We start from the raw sequence: 15,950 nt of genomic DNA on the forward strand, positions 1-15,950 counted from the left end.
ATCCCATGGACAGAGAAGCCTGGAGGGCTACAGTCCATAGCATTGCAAAGAGTCGGACATGACTGAAGCAATTTAGCACACATGTACTGGTGAAAACATGTTTTTCTTTATTACCTTACCTGAAGATCTTTCCACTGGAAGTTAATATGGGCTGCAGTGTACTTCTTTAACAATGAAAATATATCTGAGGAGATTAAGAGACTACCAAACCATTCAGACTGTAAAGTGTTGCATCTTTTTATCTATTAATCTCTTTGGAATTTCAGCTCCTGGGGGAGTGGGCTTCTGGAGTGGAATGTGGAGCCTGGGGCCGCCAGAGCTCAAGAGGTTGGTCCCTGGGAGCTGAGAGGAGGAGCAGAAAAGAGGGGAGTAGGGAAGACACACTTGGTCCGTTTTGAAATTTTTCCTGGGACCCCAAGAAGGTGATGCAGGACACCCTCGTCCGTTCTGTTTCTGGTTGCAGTTCTTGGCACTCAAACTAGCCTTTATTGTTTCAGGGTGGAAGGAAGCATCTAGAGACTATATGAGTAACAGAGATGGTGGGGGGCTGGCGGGGGGTGTGAGGTTTTAGAGCACGGAAACAGTAGTTTTGTGTTTCTGGTAAATCTGCAGTAAGAAAAGAGAGCTGCTCCCACTCCCACCCTCCTTCCCAGTCGTCTGGAAGCCCCCGTGTCGTTCAGTCGGGCTCCCTGGTAGAGTTTGTTTCAGTGTTTCTGCGGATCTGTGATTTATTGATTGTGGTGGTTGCTGAAGGTGATGCTTTATTCCTTGCCTCAGTTTTATACAAAGAACAGATAAAGATGCAAGGCTCTGCCCTAAAGCCTTTGTGATCTTCAGTTAGCCCAGGGGCCTTCTCAGGTATTAGAACCTGATCGACTGCTGCCCCCAGGGAAGGGAGAAGGCCCTGTGGCTGCCTTTCTTCTGGAAAAGGATGGTTTCAGAAGCCCTTTGAAAGAGGGGAGGTGAAAGGCTGGCCTCCTATCATCTCAGTCTGGCTCCTGTCACTGGGGGGCAGGCTCAGGAATGAGGGTGGATCCCGCAGGTGAAGGGGCTGAGGAGGAGCCTGGAGCCTCTGCTCACCCACGCTGGGAAGGACACGTTGTGTGAGCCTTTCTTTGTGAGCGGCTGAAGGGCAGGGTCTGTGTTCGCGTCTCCTCTGCGCCCATGTCGATAACCCTGACATGGAGTAGGCTATTGAAAGTTGAATTCACTTACAACTGACGTGGGTTACACATTGGACACAAGTGGTGAAGGGTCCTTTGCTGAAAGGTCACACATTTATATTTCTGTGGGTGTGGGTTTTGGAGTGTTGTTTTTTGACACCCGCCCCCCCCCCCCCCCCCCCCCCCCGCCCGCAAGAATGCTGCGTGCTTCAGATTTAAAGTTGGCTAACTGGAACTGCTCTATCCTTGCTTCTCTTAGTTTCTTTGGACATCGTACTTAATTTTCCTATAGTTTCAGCTTCCTCGTTTATCAGATGAGAGTAATAATAACCCTTTCACAGGGTAAACAGGGAAGAAACAAAGGTAAGTATGTATGTCAGAGTACAAGATGAGTTAGGAGTTGCCCTGCAGATGAGAGTATCATTTTGTGTCCCAGCTCTCCCAGAAGACGCTAGAATCCTGCTATCTAGACCTCTGCCTCTGGACCTTCTTTCATCTTTCACTGTTAGATCCAGCACATTAAACAGTACTTGCTCCTCACATTCATCTCTCCATCTTGTCATTTCCTGAGCACTTTAGATTTTGTTCTCTGAAATGAAGCGAAGACAAAAAAAAAGTCTTTCTTTTATTAAAGAACTTGGATTAATATAGTTAGGAGTAAAACAATAGCCTACAATTTGTTCAGTGAAACAGGGAAGATATCACGTTAGATATTGGAGTTTAACCAAGAGTACATCTGTCCTCAAGTCTCTTAAGATCTGGAACACAGAGGAGAGATAAGTGACAATGGCACAATTGTCCTGCTAATCAGGTTGTGGAGTATTTATCCTGGGTCAGAAAAACCATTGTATATGTTGGTATTTGGCAGATTGCTTAGAGCAGCTTTGTCTGATCAAAATGTAATAAAAGCCGCATGTATAATTTTAAATTTCTTGTAGCTTCTTTTAAAAAAAAATGGTTAAAGAAACAGATGAAATTAATTTTACTAATACATTTTGTTTAACTCAGTATATCCAAAATATTATTTCTATATTCAATTAATAAAAATATTTTGAGTTAAATATAATAATTTTTTATTTTTTGGTATTAAATTGTTGATGTTGAGTCTTTATGTCACACGGCGCATCTCAGCTCTGGACCAGTCAGCATTCAGGTGCTCCGTCACGGCATGGCTGGTGGCCGCTATATTGGACAGGCAGTTTTAGCATATTAAGTATGGTGCTTTTAACACTTTCACCCTTTTGGGCTGTGGGGCACGGTGAACATGTTAAGCCTTTAGGCATCTTAATTAGGCCATTCAGTAATTACTGGTATGATTTTCATTCTGAAGAAATGCTTTTCAGGCAGTATCTTGAGCCTTGATGGTAGACCCTGAAAAAAATTATTGGTCTCTTTTTTTTCCTCTGTGAAGTGGTATTAATACTGATTTTGAAAAAAGAAAACCAAATGGATTTCATTATTGGAGGGCTATTTGTCAGACCATTTAACTATGTTACACTGTTTAATTCTCACACCATTCTAGGCTGTAGATATTATTATTTACATTTTAGCTAGGAGGAATTTAGCTGAGAGGTCAAACAAATTACTCCCATAGGTTAGTAATGACAGTGGCGGGACTTCACTCCATCCTGGCTCAGAGAAGCCATCTCCCCACGTGTCTGTGTTTGCAGGGCTGTGGTGGTGAAGATCAGGTTAACTCTTTATAATGATGCACACTTCCTCAGAAACCACGTCATGATGAAAATGGCAATTTGAGCATCATAACTAGTAACAATTGGGAAAATGCATTTTTCTAGTAGAGAGAGTCCCATTGCTTATTTTACCTCTCTGACAACAGAATTAACCATTTATCCCAATTTGTCAGAAGAGCTCTTAATTTTTAGCAAATGGCTAGGGCTGTGTGCCTGTCCTCTAGATTAAACCACTTGCTTACCTCCTGCAATTATAAAAGGCTTAGCAAGGCTTGTAATCAAAAGGTTCAAAGTTCTCTCCTTGATCATCTGGAGTTGGTCTGTGCTATAATAAAAGAAAAATAATGCCATAAGCTCTCGTTATAGGGTGAGGACAACAGTGTCTTTCTTTTTCTTCTTGATCATTTCTAAATTTTGTTATAAATGCATCTTGGTTTTACATTGCTATTTTTATTTTATTGGGACTTTTAATGCTTCCCATTTTTATTTTTTGAAGTGCTTGCCACATGCTCTCACTATCCTTTCATCTGTTGTCACTTTTTTTCTTTTTTTTTCTCTTTTGACTGGAGCAAATGGGGTGATCAAATGAATAAATATATATTTTTTTCATATATATTTCTACTCATCCTTTCATAGTTTTCTTTCCTAGGAATTTGCTGTATTTTAAATGTATACCTTAATTTTCTTCTTCCCTACATTTGACCTCAGTTGTACTGTTTTACTAGTTTTCATTTCTCTTGTCATTGTCACTGGTAACTGTATCTATTTTTCCTGCCTTCCTCTTCTTTTGTAAACATTGCATTTCATTGTAAAGATTTCATCATTATTTTGATTGATCCAATTCTACTAAAAAGGTACATTTTTTTTAGTGGTTAAATATAACCTGTTTATGATAGCTTTTAGTATCACGTGTATATGTGCTTTTAGAACAGATTCTGTTGTCATATACTTCTGATTAATACTGTTTTGTTTTATAAATGTCCCTTTTTTTCTTCTTTTTTTGAAAGCAGGCGATGCCTGTGAGGGATAGGTACTTGCTTTTTGGTTCTGAGCAGTTATTGCTGTCATGTCAGATAACAATTTGCTTCCTTTAGCCACTGAAATAAAATACTTAGGAAATATTTTGATCGTTGACATTTTCAAAAAATAAATCTCTACGTGGTATAAATCTTTGTGCTTTAGTATTGTACTTTATCTCTAACTCATGAACTCTTAGTATTATTAAAAAATGACTGGGGTCTTCAGTTTTTTCAGGTGACCATCCACTTGAGGAAGGTTTATGGTCACTAAAGCAGTGGCTACAGGATAGGTTATGGAGCAGCTGGATTCGTTTAAAGGTCTTATCTGTGGTTTCCAGATGTGTGACACCTCGATGTTGACGTTAGGAACTGCCCTGGATTTTCAGCATTGAAACTTAGGTACACACAGGTATTAGTGATGAAGTAGCTTATGGCACCACTGAGTGCATGGCCCTATGTGTGCATACACTTAAATCATTAAAAATAGAAATCAAGCCGCTTGCTTGAACAAAGATCACTTACCAGTATGTAAGAGTTAAAAGGTCTAAATGGAGGCTACTCGGTGCTGGTAAGGACTCTCACGAATGGATCCTATAAAATGCCATTATGCTTGCTTAGGAAGATTTTACAACACTCTTCAACTGCCCTGCGGGTACGAGCAGGGGCAAGCTTGTTTTCATTTGTATCACTAGAGCCATGGGGTATACCTGCCACACAGCAGCTATTCAGGGGACAAAAGTTGGATAAATGAATGACCACTGAGATAATTTGGAAGAAATCTAATTTATATTATTCACTATATGTCGTACAAGCAGTTGGGAATAAACTGGGCATAAGTAAATAAGCATTTGATATGGCAGTGCTGATCATGTTTTAAAAAAACATTTTGTAAGGCACCATGTGGCTAGGCTAAATTCTCTTCTTTGTTTAAAAGAATGTCTGCCCCACCCTTATTTCCAATGTTCCATAAATTGATACCATGGATGGTATATGGGCAATGGACAATAATGCTGTTTTGTTGTTCTTAGGAGTGAATACTAAGTTCATAGTTGTGTCAGGCATGGTGTGGTGTGACTTGTTATTCTGTTGTGCAGGCTTAATAATAATTACCATGATCTTTAATGATAACAATTCTTAATGAGTATTATTAGTGTTAATAATGGTTATATTTAATAATTACATCCAATACTTATTAACTTTAATAATAATAATTAGCACATGGGAACCAGTGTCACCATTGTATTATCTTTAGAAGAAAAATCTACATCTGTGACCTGGTAGTTTGCAGAATGTCTGCTTCCACCCTCTGCTTTCCAGATCAGAGTGAGTCAGGAAGCTTCCAGGGTCCAGGCAACAGGGAGGGGTTTCTAGAGAAACTCCTATGCGTTCTGTGTGTCAGAGGTCATATTTCACATATGTCATTTTACACAGAGGTCTTATTTTTATTGTGAAATGCTGTCACCATGAGCAACTGATCTTCTTCCTCCCCCTTCATAACTTTTAATTTTTCTTGAAGATCCTTAGTCTGTAACATACCAATTTATGTGAATTACGTGGGGCAGAGTCCATGTTTATTACTTGTATGTTGGTAAAACTTTGATCTTCTTTTGTCATGGCTGTGTTTAGATTTAAATGCCTGTATGACTTTTTTTTTAATAAAAAACAGTTTATAAAAAATCTTTAGTGAATTAAACATTTTTTAGCTTTTCACACATTGATACAAAGCAGAGAAATATTTCAGTGACAACAGATTTCAACAGATTTTCAGCTACACTAATTTGCTTTACTCTTTAGGGTAGTTTACTTCTTTGAAAACATAAGCCGAGGTATTCCTTTCCAGTGGTAACTGGTGTTAACATATAATATAGTAATTTTTTTTTTAAAGACAAGAGTTTCATATTTGTATGCAGATTTTGACATAAATTAAATGTCAGCTAAGACTTATGTGAGCAGAGTATTTTCAGGTTAGTTGATGGCCTATTTAACAAGATTTAGAAACATAAAAGATACAAGAGGGGTTTCTTTTAAATTCCTATTGATTTTCTTGTACATATTCACATAATAGCTTAGGGTCTCAAATCAGATATACTTCCCTCCTAGGTGTCTTACAATATTTCTAGACAAAAGCACATCTGATCTGAAAATACTGGTCCCATTAATGGCTGATGGTAAGACCATAGACATGCGGATGCGAGAAGACAGAAGGTCTCCTTGGTCTCACTTACGTGCTGACTATGAACTTGAGGTTTCTCAGTCAGGAGACCTCAATTGGGACACTCCACTTTTTAGTGACTAGAATCTGAGGGCTTCTGTCACTGCTTGGGGTAGTTCTGCTGCAGTCTGATAGTAATAATGAAGGGGAAAAAAATCCACAGCTCTCCCATTAGGCCCATCTGACTAAGAGCCTTGTTTAATCCAAGCCACTGTCAATCACAGATGAGTGACTTTTATAACTGTCTCTTCCCTTCTTATGATGGTGACCGAGATTTGCTTTGTAATGTTTGTGTTTGCTCTTGAATTTTGTCCCCGCAGGTTTGATGATTCCCGTCTTTTGTGTGGTGGAGCAGTTGGACGGCTCTCTTGAATATGACAACAGGGAAGAGCATGCTGAGTTCGTCCTGGTCCGCAAGGACGTGCTTTTCAGCCAGCTGGTGGAGACGGCGCTCCTGGCCCTGGGCTACTCCCACAGCTCCGCGGCTCAGGCACAAGGTATTCCCGTCTCCTCCTCCTCCCCTGCCGCGGGAGTGTCATGGTTTGAGGAAGAGCATGTTCCCCGATATAATTCTCCAAACAGGGATTGGAGAATGGTCACATTTAGCATCTTTCCCAAACAGTCAACAGCAGAATGTTTCATGGAGAGTCTTGTTCTCTTGTTGCTTTGGGAAGCATTTGACCAGCACCTCTAGAGACACCAAAATCATTTCATTTTGCCTTTTGCATTTCAGAGTGGTCATCATAGAGGTTTTTTTTTTTTTTTTTTTTGCATTGATAGCTCTCTTATTTTCTCTAAGTCCTCAAATCAGTATTCTTAGAGTACTCAGACATTTGACTCCTAACTTATCCAAACCTTAATATGTGATTTATAAGCTTTCAGTTTTCTAAGTTTATTCACTGCTTTGGGCCTGCAGTTTTTGTATTTTATGATCAGCTTTTAGTTAAATAGAAAAAAAAAAAATGCATGCCTCTCGTATACTGTACTTTTGTAATTTTGAAAACCTGTCTGTAGTTCTGTGGTCCAGTCATTTAAAAAATGCTCAGTGTCTTTGTGATCAATTCATTTTACTGATTTAATTAAATATTGAATTTGCTTCATTATTTCAGTGTGACTTTACAGCACTGGGGACCCCATTGTGAACTGGTGTTGCCCATTGTTCTTTTACGCCAAATAATTGATGAAGCAAATAACAAAAATGCCCCCAAACCTGAAGAATAGAAAAATAAATTTTTGACCCAGTAGAATGATGTTTGTGTTTTAGCCGGAATGACTGAATTGTATAGATTAGGAATATGGCTATAACTAAAGGACAGAAGCATGTGACTGCCTGGTTTTATTCCATATATTAATTTCTGTCCTTACTCAACATTTGTGTATGAGCTATCGATTTTTGCTATTTTCAAATGAATTCCTCCTCATATACTTCCTAAGAACTGTTAGTCCAATCCTCTGTTTATTTAGAGACGGAAACAAGAGATTAAGCAGTTTATAAAAAGTTACAAATATGGTGACCAAGGACATGGGGTTTAAATTACCAAGCTCTTGACTCTGATTTTGTAAGCAGATTATTACTTTTAAAATTTTTTAAAAATTTTAAAAATTCAAATTGTATCTTGGTTCTACCGTCTGAAACCAACCCATCTACAGGAGATTAGGAATGTTTTCCCAGGACTGTGGGTTATTGTGAGTTGAAGTGCATGCTGAATCCCTCCACTTGGCCTGTCTGGGTGCAGCGGTACATACGGCTGAATTGTAGAGTCCACTGCTTTCAAAGCAGCATGATAAAGGATGATTCATTTCCTTCTTGTGTGAAGGATTCAAGATTTGATCCCGAGCAAATTGCACGCTGGGCACCATTGCTTTTATTGCATGCTATGTGCCCAAATGAAAGAAAAGAATCTCCCCTCCTTCCCCCCCATAAACTTGTCATGCCATTTTAGGGATATTTTTCTCTGAATGTAAAGGTCATTGTATCCCACTGTTGCGCCCTGGTGTGCCAGCTTCCTGTTTGACAGGGCTATCCGTCTCAGTTAGCGCGGCTGCTGAACGCGCCGTGAGCGCACATGTGGAGCGCAGAGCACTAAGTGGCCAAGATTTGATTTTTGGCACATGTTCAGGGAAGGGGCTCTCAGGAAATTTGCATGAGGGAGCCCCACGGTTCCGTTCAGTGATGTGGACTGAGAGTCCCGCTCCCCAAGATGAGACCCACTAGCAAGAGATATGGTCCTTGGTGGAGGGTTAAAGAGGAAAAAAGCCAAAAGCCAATATTGGCTTCCCTAAAGTTTTTGAAAATGGTGGTTAAAAATGACTAAATATGACACTTTGTAAAAGTTGAATCAACATCCTGAAGGTGCTCTAGATTGCAGATATAATTTATTTTGTAGATAAATGAAGGTATTGTCTTTAGATCCTGTACTATAATGTCACAGAGGAGAAAAAAAATCACAGTTCATTTATTTTATTTTAAATTGGATTGCTGATCTCTGTTTTGGGCAAATGGAAAAACTTAGAATTGTTTATTTTGAAATATATGTATTGGGTCTTTGTTGTCATTCAGATCATCACAAGTGTGCAGTTTGTGGCACATTTATTAATATTATAGACCAAACAGTGCATGATAAGACAGGTCATTCACGTGCTGGAGAAACAGCAGAGCAGGAGGAAGCTAGGAAAGGAGGCAGACCAAAATGTGATTGGATATTCAAGTCCTGAGGTTTTATATGTCTAGTTTTCTGTTTTGTTCTGGTTTTATTTGTTTGTTAGTTTAGGTAATTCCCTCAAGATGGAGAAGTCATCGGGTGACCTCCTAGCAAATGCGTTTGTGGCAGAGAAACAGTGTTTCTGAACCTCTTCTTCCTGTGTTGGAGAAGTTGGGCCAAACTAAACTGCAGGGAGAGCTGGTTTCTTGAGCCTGTTTTTACAAATTTAGACTCTTGAAACATGATTTTTCATTTTGACATGGCCAGAAAAGAGCTTCAGTAATTGAATCAGAATAGTATTCAGATTGTCTTTCAAAGAGAAAATGCATCAGCAACGCTGTTATTTTCGAGTGACACTCATGCTCCATGCAGTGACAAGGCAGCAGCCCCCTGCCCCTATAAGCGTGTTGTTATTGTTGAGCCGCTCACTGGTGTCCCGCTCTTTGAGACCCCATGCCCTGTAGACCAGCAGTCTCCTTGGTCCGTGGGATTTCCCAGGCAGGAATACTAGAATGGGTTGCTCTTTCCCTCTTCAGGGGCTCTTCCAGACCCAGGGGTGGAGGCTGTGTCCCCTGCATGGCAGGAGGAGTCTTCACCACTGGGGCATCTGGGGAGCACTTTCCTGAGCATAGCATAGTCAGTTTCTTTCTCTGAGAGGTCGTTCCCTCCAGGTGAGCTGAAGGCTTGTTCATAAAGAATATTTCCTTATAAAGGATGATAGAAAGTCTACTAAAATGTAGTTCAAGGGTTTCTAATCTAACCCCTCCCCTTCCCATTTTATGATAACCGTTTTTATTTGAAGCCAGATATTTGGACCCAAGAAAGGATAAGAGCACAAGATAATGTCATAAACCCATGGGCATTAGGCTTTTTATTAACCCAAACCCTCCAGTTTCCCAGAACATATGCCATTAACTTTCTGTGATTCTCAGGGATATGAGATGCAGGATTCATTTGACCAACTATTTTGCATATGCAAAAAGCCTAAAGATGGCAAGCTCTTTGCTTTTCCCAGAATAGGTAGCCTTAAGAACAACCGGCACGTTTTACGTTATATGCTGAACTATGAGTCAGTGTATGTGGATCAAAAGTAGCTTCCAGCCTCTTGGAAGAGGAGTGTTAACCTAGGGAATGCTATGCAGTAACCCTCCCCCTCTAAACTCATCACTCCTTTCATTGGTCTTTCTTGTTCCTTTTCATCCTTTCAGTTTTGCTCCACAAGGCTTTTGGTGATAGCCATGGACCTCACTGCATAGTCAAGAGAGTTTTTTATCCTACTGATTATGTAGCTATTCATACTTGCAAAGTAGATGGTGGACTCTGGGAGGTGGCAGTGATGGCAACATGATTCCTTACTGTGTACATTTGATTAATTTGTAAATGGGTATCTTATCTCTCTCCTGCTTCCTATTTGAAATTTATTTTTAAACTTTATAATAAAGTTTATTTTTGACTAGAAAATTTTATTTAAGAACAAATATGCAGAACAGTAAATAAGCAAAAATCCTTTCTGGCTGGTTTTCTTGGGGGGTGGGTCATGAGTATGTAAAAGTTATGAGTTCAGGAGGAAGTGTATTAGTCACTATTTTTTCTTATGTGCATTAGAATAGTTAAATGCATGTGCAGTGTCTGCTTACTCCCTTAGTTGTGTCTGACTCTTTGTGACTCCATATACTATAGCCTGTCAGACTGCTCTGTCCATGGAATTTTCCAGGCAAGAAGAATGGGTTGCCATTTCCTACTACAGAGAAATTAAATGTATATGGCCGTTTAAAATGCCATTTTTAAAAAGTGACACAAAAAATGCATTTAATGTAATTTGAATCAAGCAGAGCGCCAAATACAGTGTCAATGATATAAAATTCTACTTATGTGTATAGGAAAGGGCAAAGAAAATATATGAAAATATCAATTGGGTGGGCTGTAGGATTATGTGGGATTTTCTTCTTTTTCCAATCAGAAGAAAATGTAAGTATGAAATTCTACTTCCTCTATGAATTCTTCTCTGAATAAGTGGGAAGTTGTTAATTTATCCACAGGTGTGAAAACTTGTATGATATAGATACATTATTTCTGTTGTCTTTTTCAGTTTAAGATTAAAAAAGGAATAAGTCATTAATGGGCCCCTGTGATGTATAAAACAAGGGTTTTTTTATAGTTTTTAAAAAAAATTTATTAAAGTATAGTTGATGTACAAAGGTTTCTTGGAGTTTTAATTGTACAAGGTAACATGAATTGAGCAATTACTGTTTGCCAGATACTATTCTAAGAGATTTACATGTACTGACTTATTTAATTCTCACAACAACACTTGAAGTAACTTAAATGTTTCCCATTTCACAGATGAAACTGAGGCGAGTAAAGAGAGGGAAATAACTTCCCTTGGTGCACAGGCCTAGTGGGTGGAAGAGCTGAAATCTGAAGCCTAGTTAAAGACCTCCTGAGTCAGAGGTCTTAACCATAGGATTGTCCAGTGACAGCCCTGATCACTGGACATGTAGAGTTGGGGTAGGAGTCCATTCTTATTTAATTCTTGTTCTTTTACTTTTTGGACATAAGGCCTAAAAGGCAAGACTTTTTGGATTTGGATTACTCATACATAATGATTTTATTTATTTTGTAATGATTACATATATTCAATAATGATAAATTATACATATTTCACTTCTGTAATGAAATATACAGAAATATTTCTTCAAGATAACTGAGACAGATTTCATTAAAAACAAGAGCCTCACAAAATTGTTTATTGATGCCAACTCCTAAAACTATAAAGAGGGCCTGTAGTAGGTTATGTGGACTTCCCAGGTGGCTGAGTAAAGAATCCACCTGCAATGCAAGAGACACAGGAGATGTGGGTTTGATCCCTGGGTCGGGAAGGTTCCCTGGTGGAGGACATGGCAACCCACTGCAGTATTCTTGCCTGGAGAATCCCGTGGACAGAGGAGCCTGGCGGGCCATGGTCCACAGGGTCACAGAGAGTCAGACACGAATGGAGCCACTGAGCACACGTGTACAAGGTCAGTTACAAATTCAAACACGCATTTCTTGCTTATGAAGCTGAAATGATTCCTGATATGCAAGTAAAGCATATTTCTCAGCAATTCTTATCTTCAAATTAATTAATTCAGTAGCATGGGACATTTACTGTGTATCAGTCATTCTAGGTTCTGGGGATAAAGAACTGGAAAAAACATCTTGCTTTCATGGAGCTTATACAAGAAAAGTTTAGTATATGGATTTCTAGTTGATTTTTGCCTTCTGAGCTCAGAAACATTGGATATTGAGGCTCAGAGAATAGAGATGCATATAAAATTTGTTTACTGGCTGGTGCTAATTTTTAACTAAATGTTCATTTTCTTCCTGAAAAACACTTGAGAATATCTCTTCTTCTTGTTAGCTTTTGGAAATAGATGTTGAGGTGGGAAATATGGGTTACAATTTCTAGAAAATTCTTACTTGGCTTTATTTATTTATTTATTTTTTCTTACTTGGCTTTATTAAGGAAAGCTATTTATTTGTCTCTTCTGTCCATTGTGGTCTTCATTTTAAAAACAGCCCTAATGTTGGCTTTTCTTTTCTTTTTGACTGTACAGCCAGGTATGTGGGATCTTAGTTCCCCGAACAGGGATTGAACCCATGCCCTTTGCAGTGGAAGTGTGGAGTCCGAACCACTGGGTCATTGGGGAAGTCCTGGCTTTGATTTTTATTGGTGAAACTCTTCTGTTCTCACAGGCCCATTTCTTCAGAAGACAAGGGTGGCACTAGTGGTAGGCATTTAGTTAATGTTAGAAGAATGAACAAATGAAGATATTTATTAACCTGGAGAAACATGCATTGCTAAAAAGTATCAGTTTACTGTCTTTAATTATTAGATTTGAACTCATGAACTGGAAATCATTTTGTTCATTGATACATAGCTCAATGGGAAATTTGTAGGAATGCCATACATATTTTTTGAACATTTATTAAGGTTCATTTTTGCTAAACTGTTTTCATAAGGAATTTTTATGTGTATATGCAGTTGTGTGTGAGGTTGGTTCCCATTCATTAGCTTGCTGTTTTCATCAGAAGGGAAGTATAATTTGACTCCTTGTGTAAGTGTGAGGGCTAGTTGCTCAGGTGCCTGACTCTCTGCTCTCCAGGGACTGTAGCCTACCTGGCTCCTCAGTCCACGGGATCTTCCAGGCAAGAATACTGGAGTAGGTAGTATTCCCATCCCCTTCTCCAGGGGATCTTCCCAACCCGTTGGTCGAACCTGGGTCTTGTGCATTGTAGGCAGAGTCTTCACTGTCTGAGCCACCTGGGAAGCCCCCAGTTTGACCACTTATTGTTCAGCTACTCCCATTTCCAGATTATCCCGTGTCATCCTTCCATAGTCGTGACATTTTGGCTATGCTTGCTGTGGCCAAACATTCCAATCATAACTGTCAGACTCAAAGGGTACTTAGGGGATTGCTGGCATCTAAATTCTTTTGATCAAAACTTAGAGATATTGTGTCAGTGATTACGTCGACCTCATCTGTTTGAAGGCGTCATATGAAGGGAGAATAATTTCAGCTTATGAACGATAAACAATGATAAGAATATATAGAATTAGATTTAAAACCAGAGCAGTGAGAATATTCATATAAAAAGGGTTGGAATGGAATGGTATTAGTTTATATTTTATGTTATATAAAATAAATATTATTTTATATATTATATATATTATTCCTTTATTATATACTTGCTAATGGGCTAGTTCTATAACATACCACATACTGGGAAAACTTTACATAGACTATACTTTCATATGTAACATATACAAAGTTGAGAGTGTATTAAATACTCGTGAGTCAGCATCTAGGATCAACAATTAGCAATTTATAGTCAATTTTGTTTCAGCTGTGCTTCTGCCTTTCTTACCTCTCTCCCACTGGATTATTTGAAATAATCCTAGATCTTATATTTTGTCCATACATATTTTACTGTCTCTTAAAGACTATTTTAAAAACATAACTATAATACCAGTGTGATGCTTAAAAATAAAAGATAATAATTCCTTAGTGTAAAATATCCAGTCAAGGTTCAAATTTTTCTTTTTTATATCTATATGTATATATTTTTAGTGTTTGTTTATTCAAATTATAGCCATACAGATCTATATACTGTATTTGGTTGATGTGTATCTTAAGTCTTTGAATCTATGGGTTTCTCATTCTCTTAAATTTAAAAAAAATTCTAAAATTTTGCTGCTTTAATTCAGAATTACTTTTATTTTGCTAAACTTAATGAAAACCCCAATTCTATAAATGTCTGCAAATATTATGATTTCAAATAAAAAATTAATAAGCTTAATCATAACCTTGGACAGGAATTCAGAAAAATCACTTTTTTGAGACTCAGAAAAATAATGATTAAAAGACATATGTTGTCTAAAGCTGAAAGGTTTTTCATGCTCTGAAAGTTTGACATTCTCCTTACTGAAAATGTTTTAAATGATCTCTTGCCTTGTCTGTCTTAGTTTCTTTCTTTGGTTCACTCTCTCTTTTTTTCCCACTTTTTCTTCTTTAATTAAACTCTCATGTTTGGGAGACTCTCAGAAGCTTTTTCTTTATAAGGGCAATGTTGGAAAAAAGGTGCATATTTAGAAATTTTAGGCCTTGGAGCAAACTTTTAACAAACAAGCTGCTTTTTACAAAATTCTGTGGCTCTCAAAAAAGAGCTAAGAAAGCTACCCAAAATTGCTGTTAACCATGTTTCAACCCTCATTAGAGCTGGATGGACCAAAATGTAAAACACTGGCTGGGCTGACACAATCTCTAACAAGCCCCCATGCTCTTCCCTCCTCTACTATATAAAATTAAATATTCATGTATGTGTATGTACATCTATATTTGTTCACCTGCACATAGCAAAACCTGAAGCACTACTCTTTCACTAAATGCCAGGGGAAGAATAATGCTCATCTTACCTCTTTGTCTATTATATACTTAAAAATGAATATCTAATATAAGTATTTATAGTTCTGTATTCCTAATTTTTGTTTATATTGTCATAAATGTTACTTAAAATATATAAATATGTAATTATGACTCATCGAAAGGTCAGCTGATGGAATTGTTGTGTGTATGTAAATTTGTAGAGAGTAAAGACCCTATCCAATTTGATTTGCAGAATGCCTAGCTGTTAAGTAGGAAGTGTTTGATAAAAAGTGTTAAGGGCAGTGAATTAAAAAAAAAAAATCTGATCTCACTTGACACCTGACCTTGCAATTTTTGCCAGAATGTCCAGTGGAAAAAATCATTATTAGTGGAAATAACTCATTAAAGACAAAACTAGCTCATTATTTTCTCTATTATGAGGGACAGGTTTAGCAACATTTGCAGTTATGTTTTATTTGGGGCAGTTGGTCATGGTGACCACTAGCTTTGATGTATTTTTTAAACTGCTTAAAATCCTTCTTTTTGCAATGTGGGCATTAATGCCTTTGACCTGGAGGGAAGTGATCATCTTAGTTCTGCATTTTGGCATTCATATAAAATGATCCAGGTTAAAGAGATTGACCCACAGTGATATACAACTTTTATTTAATAATTAAAGTATGTCCCATTAAAAATATACAGCTTTTGAGGAGTTATGAGTAGGAAACCTACAATCTAAAATTGGTGATACTCTGATACAATTTATATTGTATTTAATTTTTTATTCTATTCCCTTATAAAGTATAACTGTCATTTACTAACGTATAGATTTAAAATACAGGGTAGTCATTTGCTGAAGACCCACTCCTTTTGTGCCTTAAGAGATGCAGTAGCAATTCTCTGAAAGGAACTCATTTGGTAAAAAGCACATTCATAAATGATACAATAGACAGTGCTGTTACCTTTTGTGTAAATTCTTTATATTTAATGCTTTTCATTGATAACAATTCTCAGTCTTGATGCTATACCAATCATATTTAATAAAGTCTATTTTGACATTCATGATAGACAGTAAAAAATCCTTGGCCATAGACATTTTGTAATATTCAAATACTTTTTAAAAACTTTCTTTTTTTCCTTTTTAATCTGGATAAGAGCTCTGTCATCTCATTCTTACAATTTCAGTTAATTCTTTGTGTAATTGTGAAATTTCAGAACTGTAGTTCCTTTTACTTCTAAAATTCGTATACATCTTAC

At 37.7% G+C, this 15,950-nt stretch overlaps 1 protein-coding gene across 4 annotated transcripts in view; it reads left to right on the forward strand.

Annotated features, from left to right (window-relative positions):
• Positions 1 to 15,950, forward strand: part of SATB2 (SATB homeobox 2) — a 212,439-nt gene that overhangs the window by 36,013 nt on the left and 160,476 nt on the right. For all 4 annotated transcript variants that reach the window (XM_043910475.1, XM_043910474.1, XM_043910473.1 and 1 more), the window contains one exon: positions 6,406 to 6,582. In XM_043910475.1, coding sequence (XP_043766410.1) covers positions 6,406 to 6,582 — 177 coding nt within the window. The remainder of the gene's footprint in view (positions 1 to 6,405; positions 6,583 to 15,950) is intronic.

The sequence above is a fragment of the Cervus elaphus genome, chromosome 8 (assembly GCF_910594005.1).
Source record: "Cervus elaphus chromosome 8, mCerEla1.1, whole genome shotgun sequence".
Lineage (NCBI taxonomy): Eukaryota > Metazoa > Chordata > Mammalia > Artiodactyla > Cervidae > Cervus > Cervus elaphus.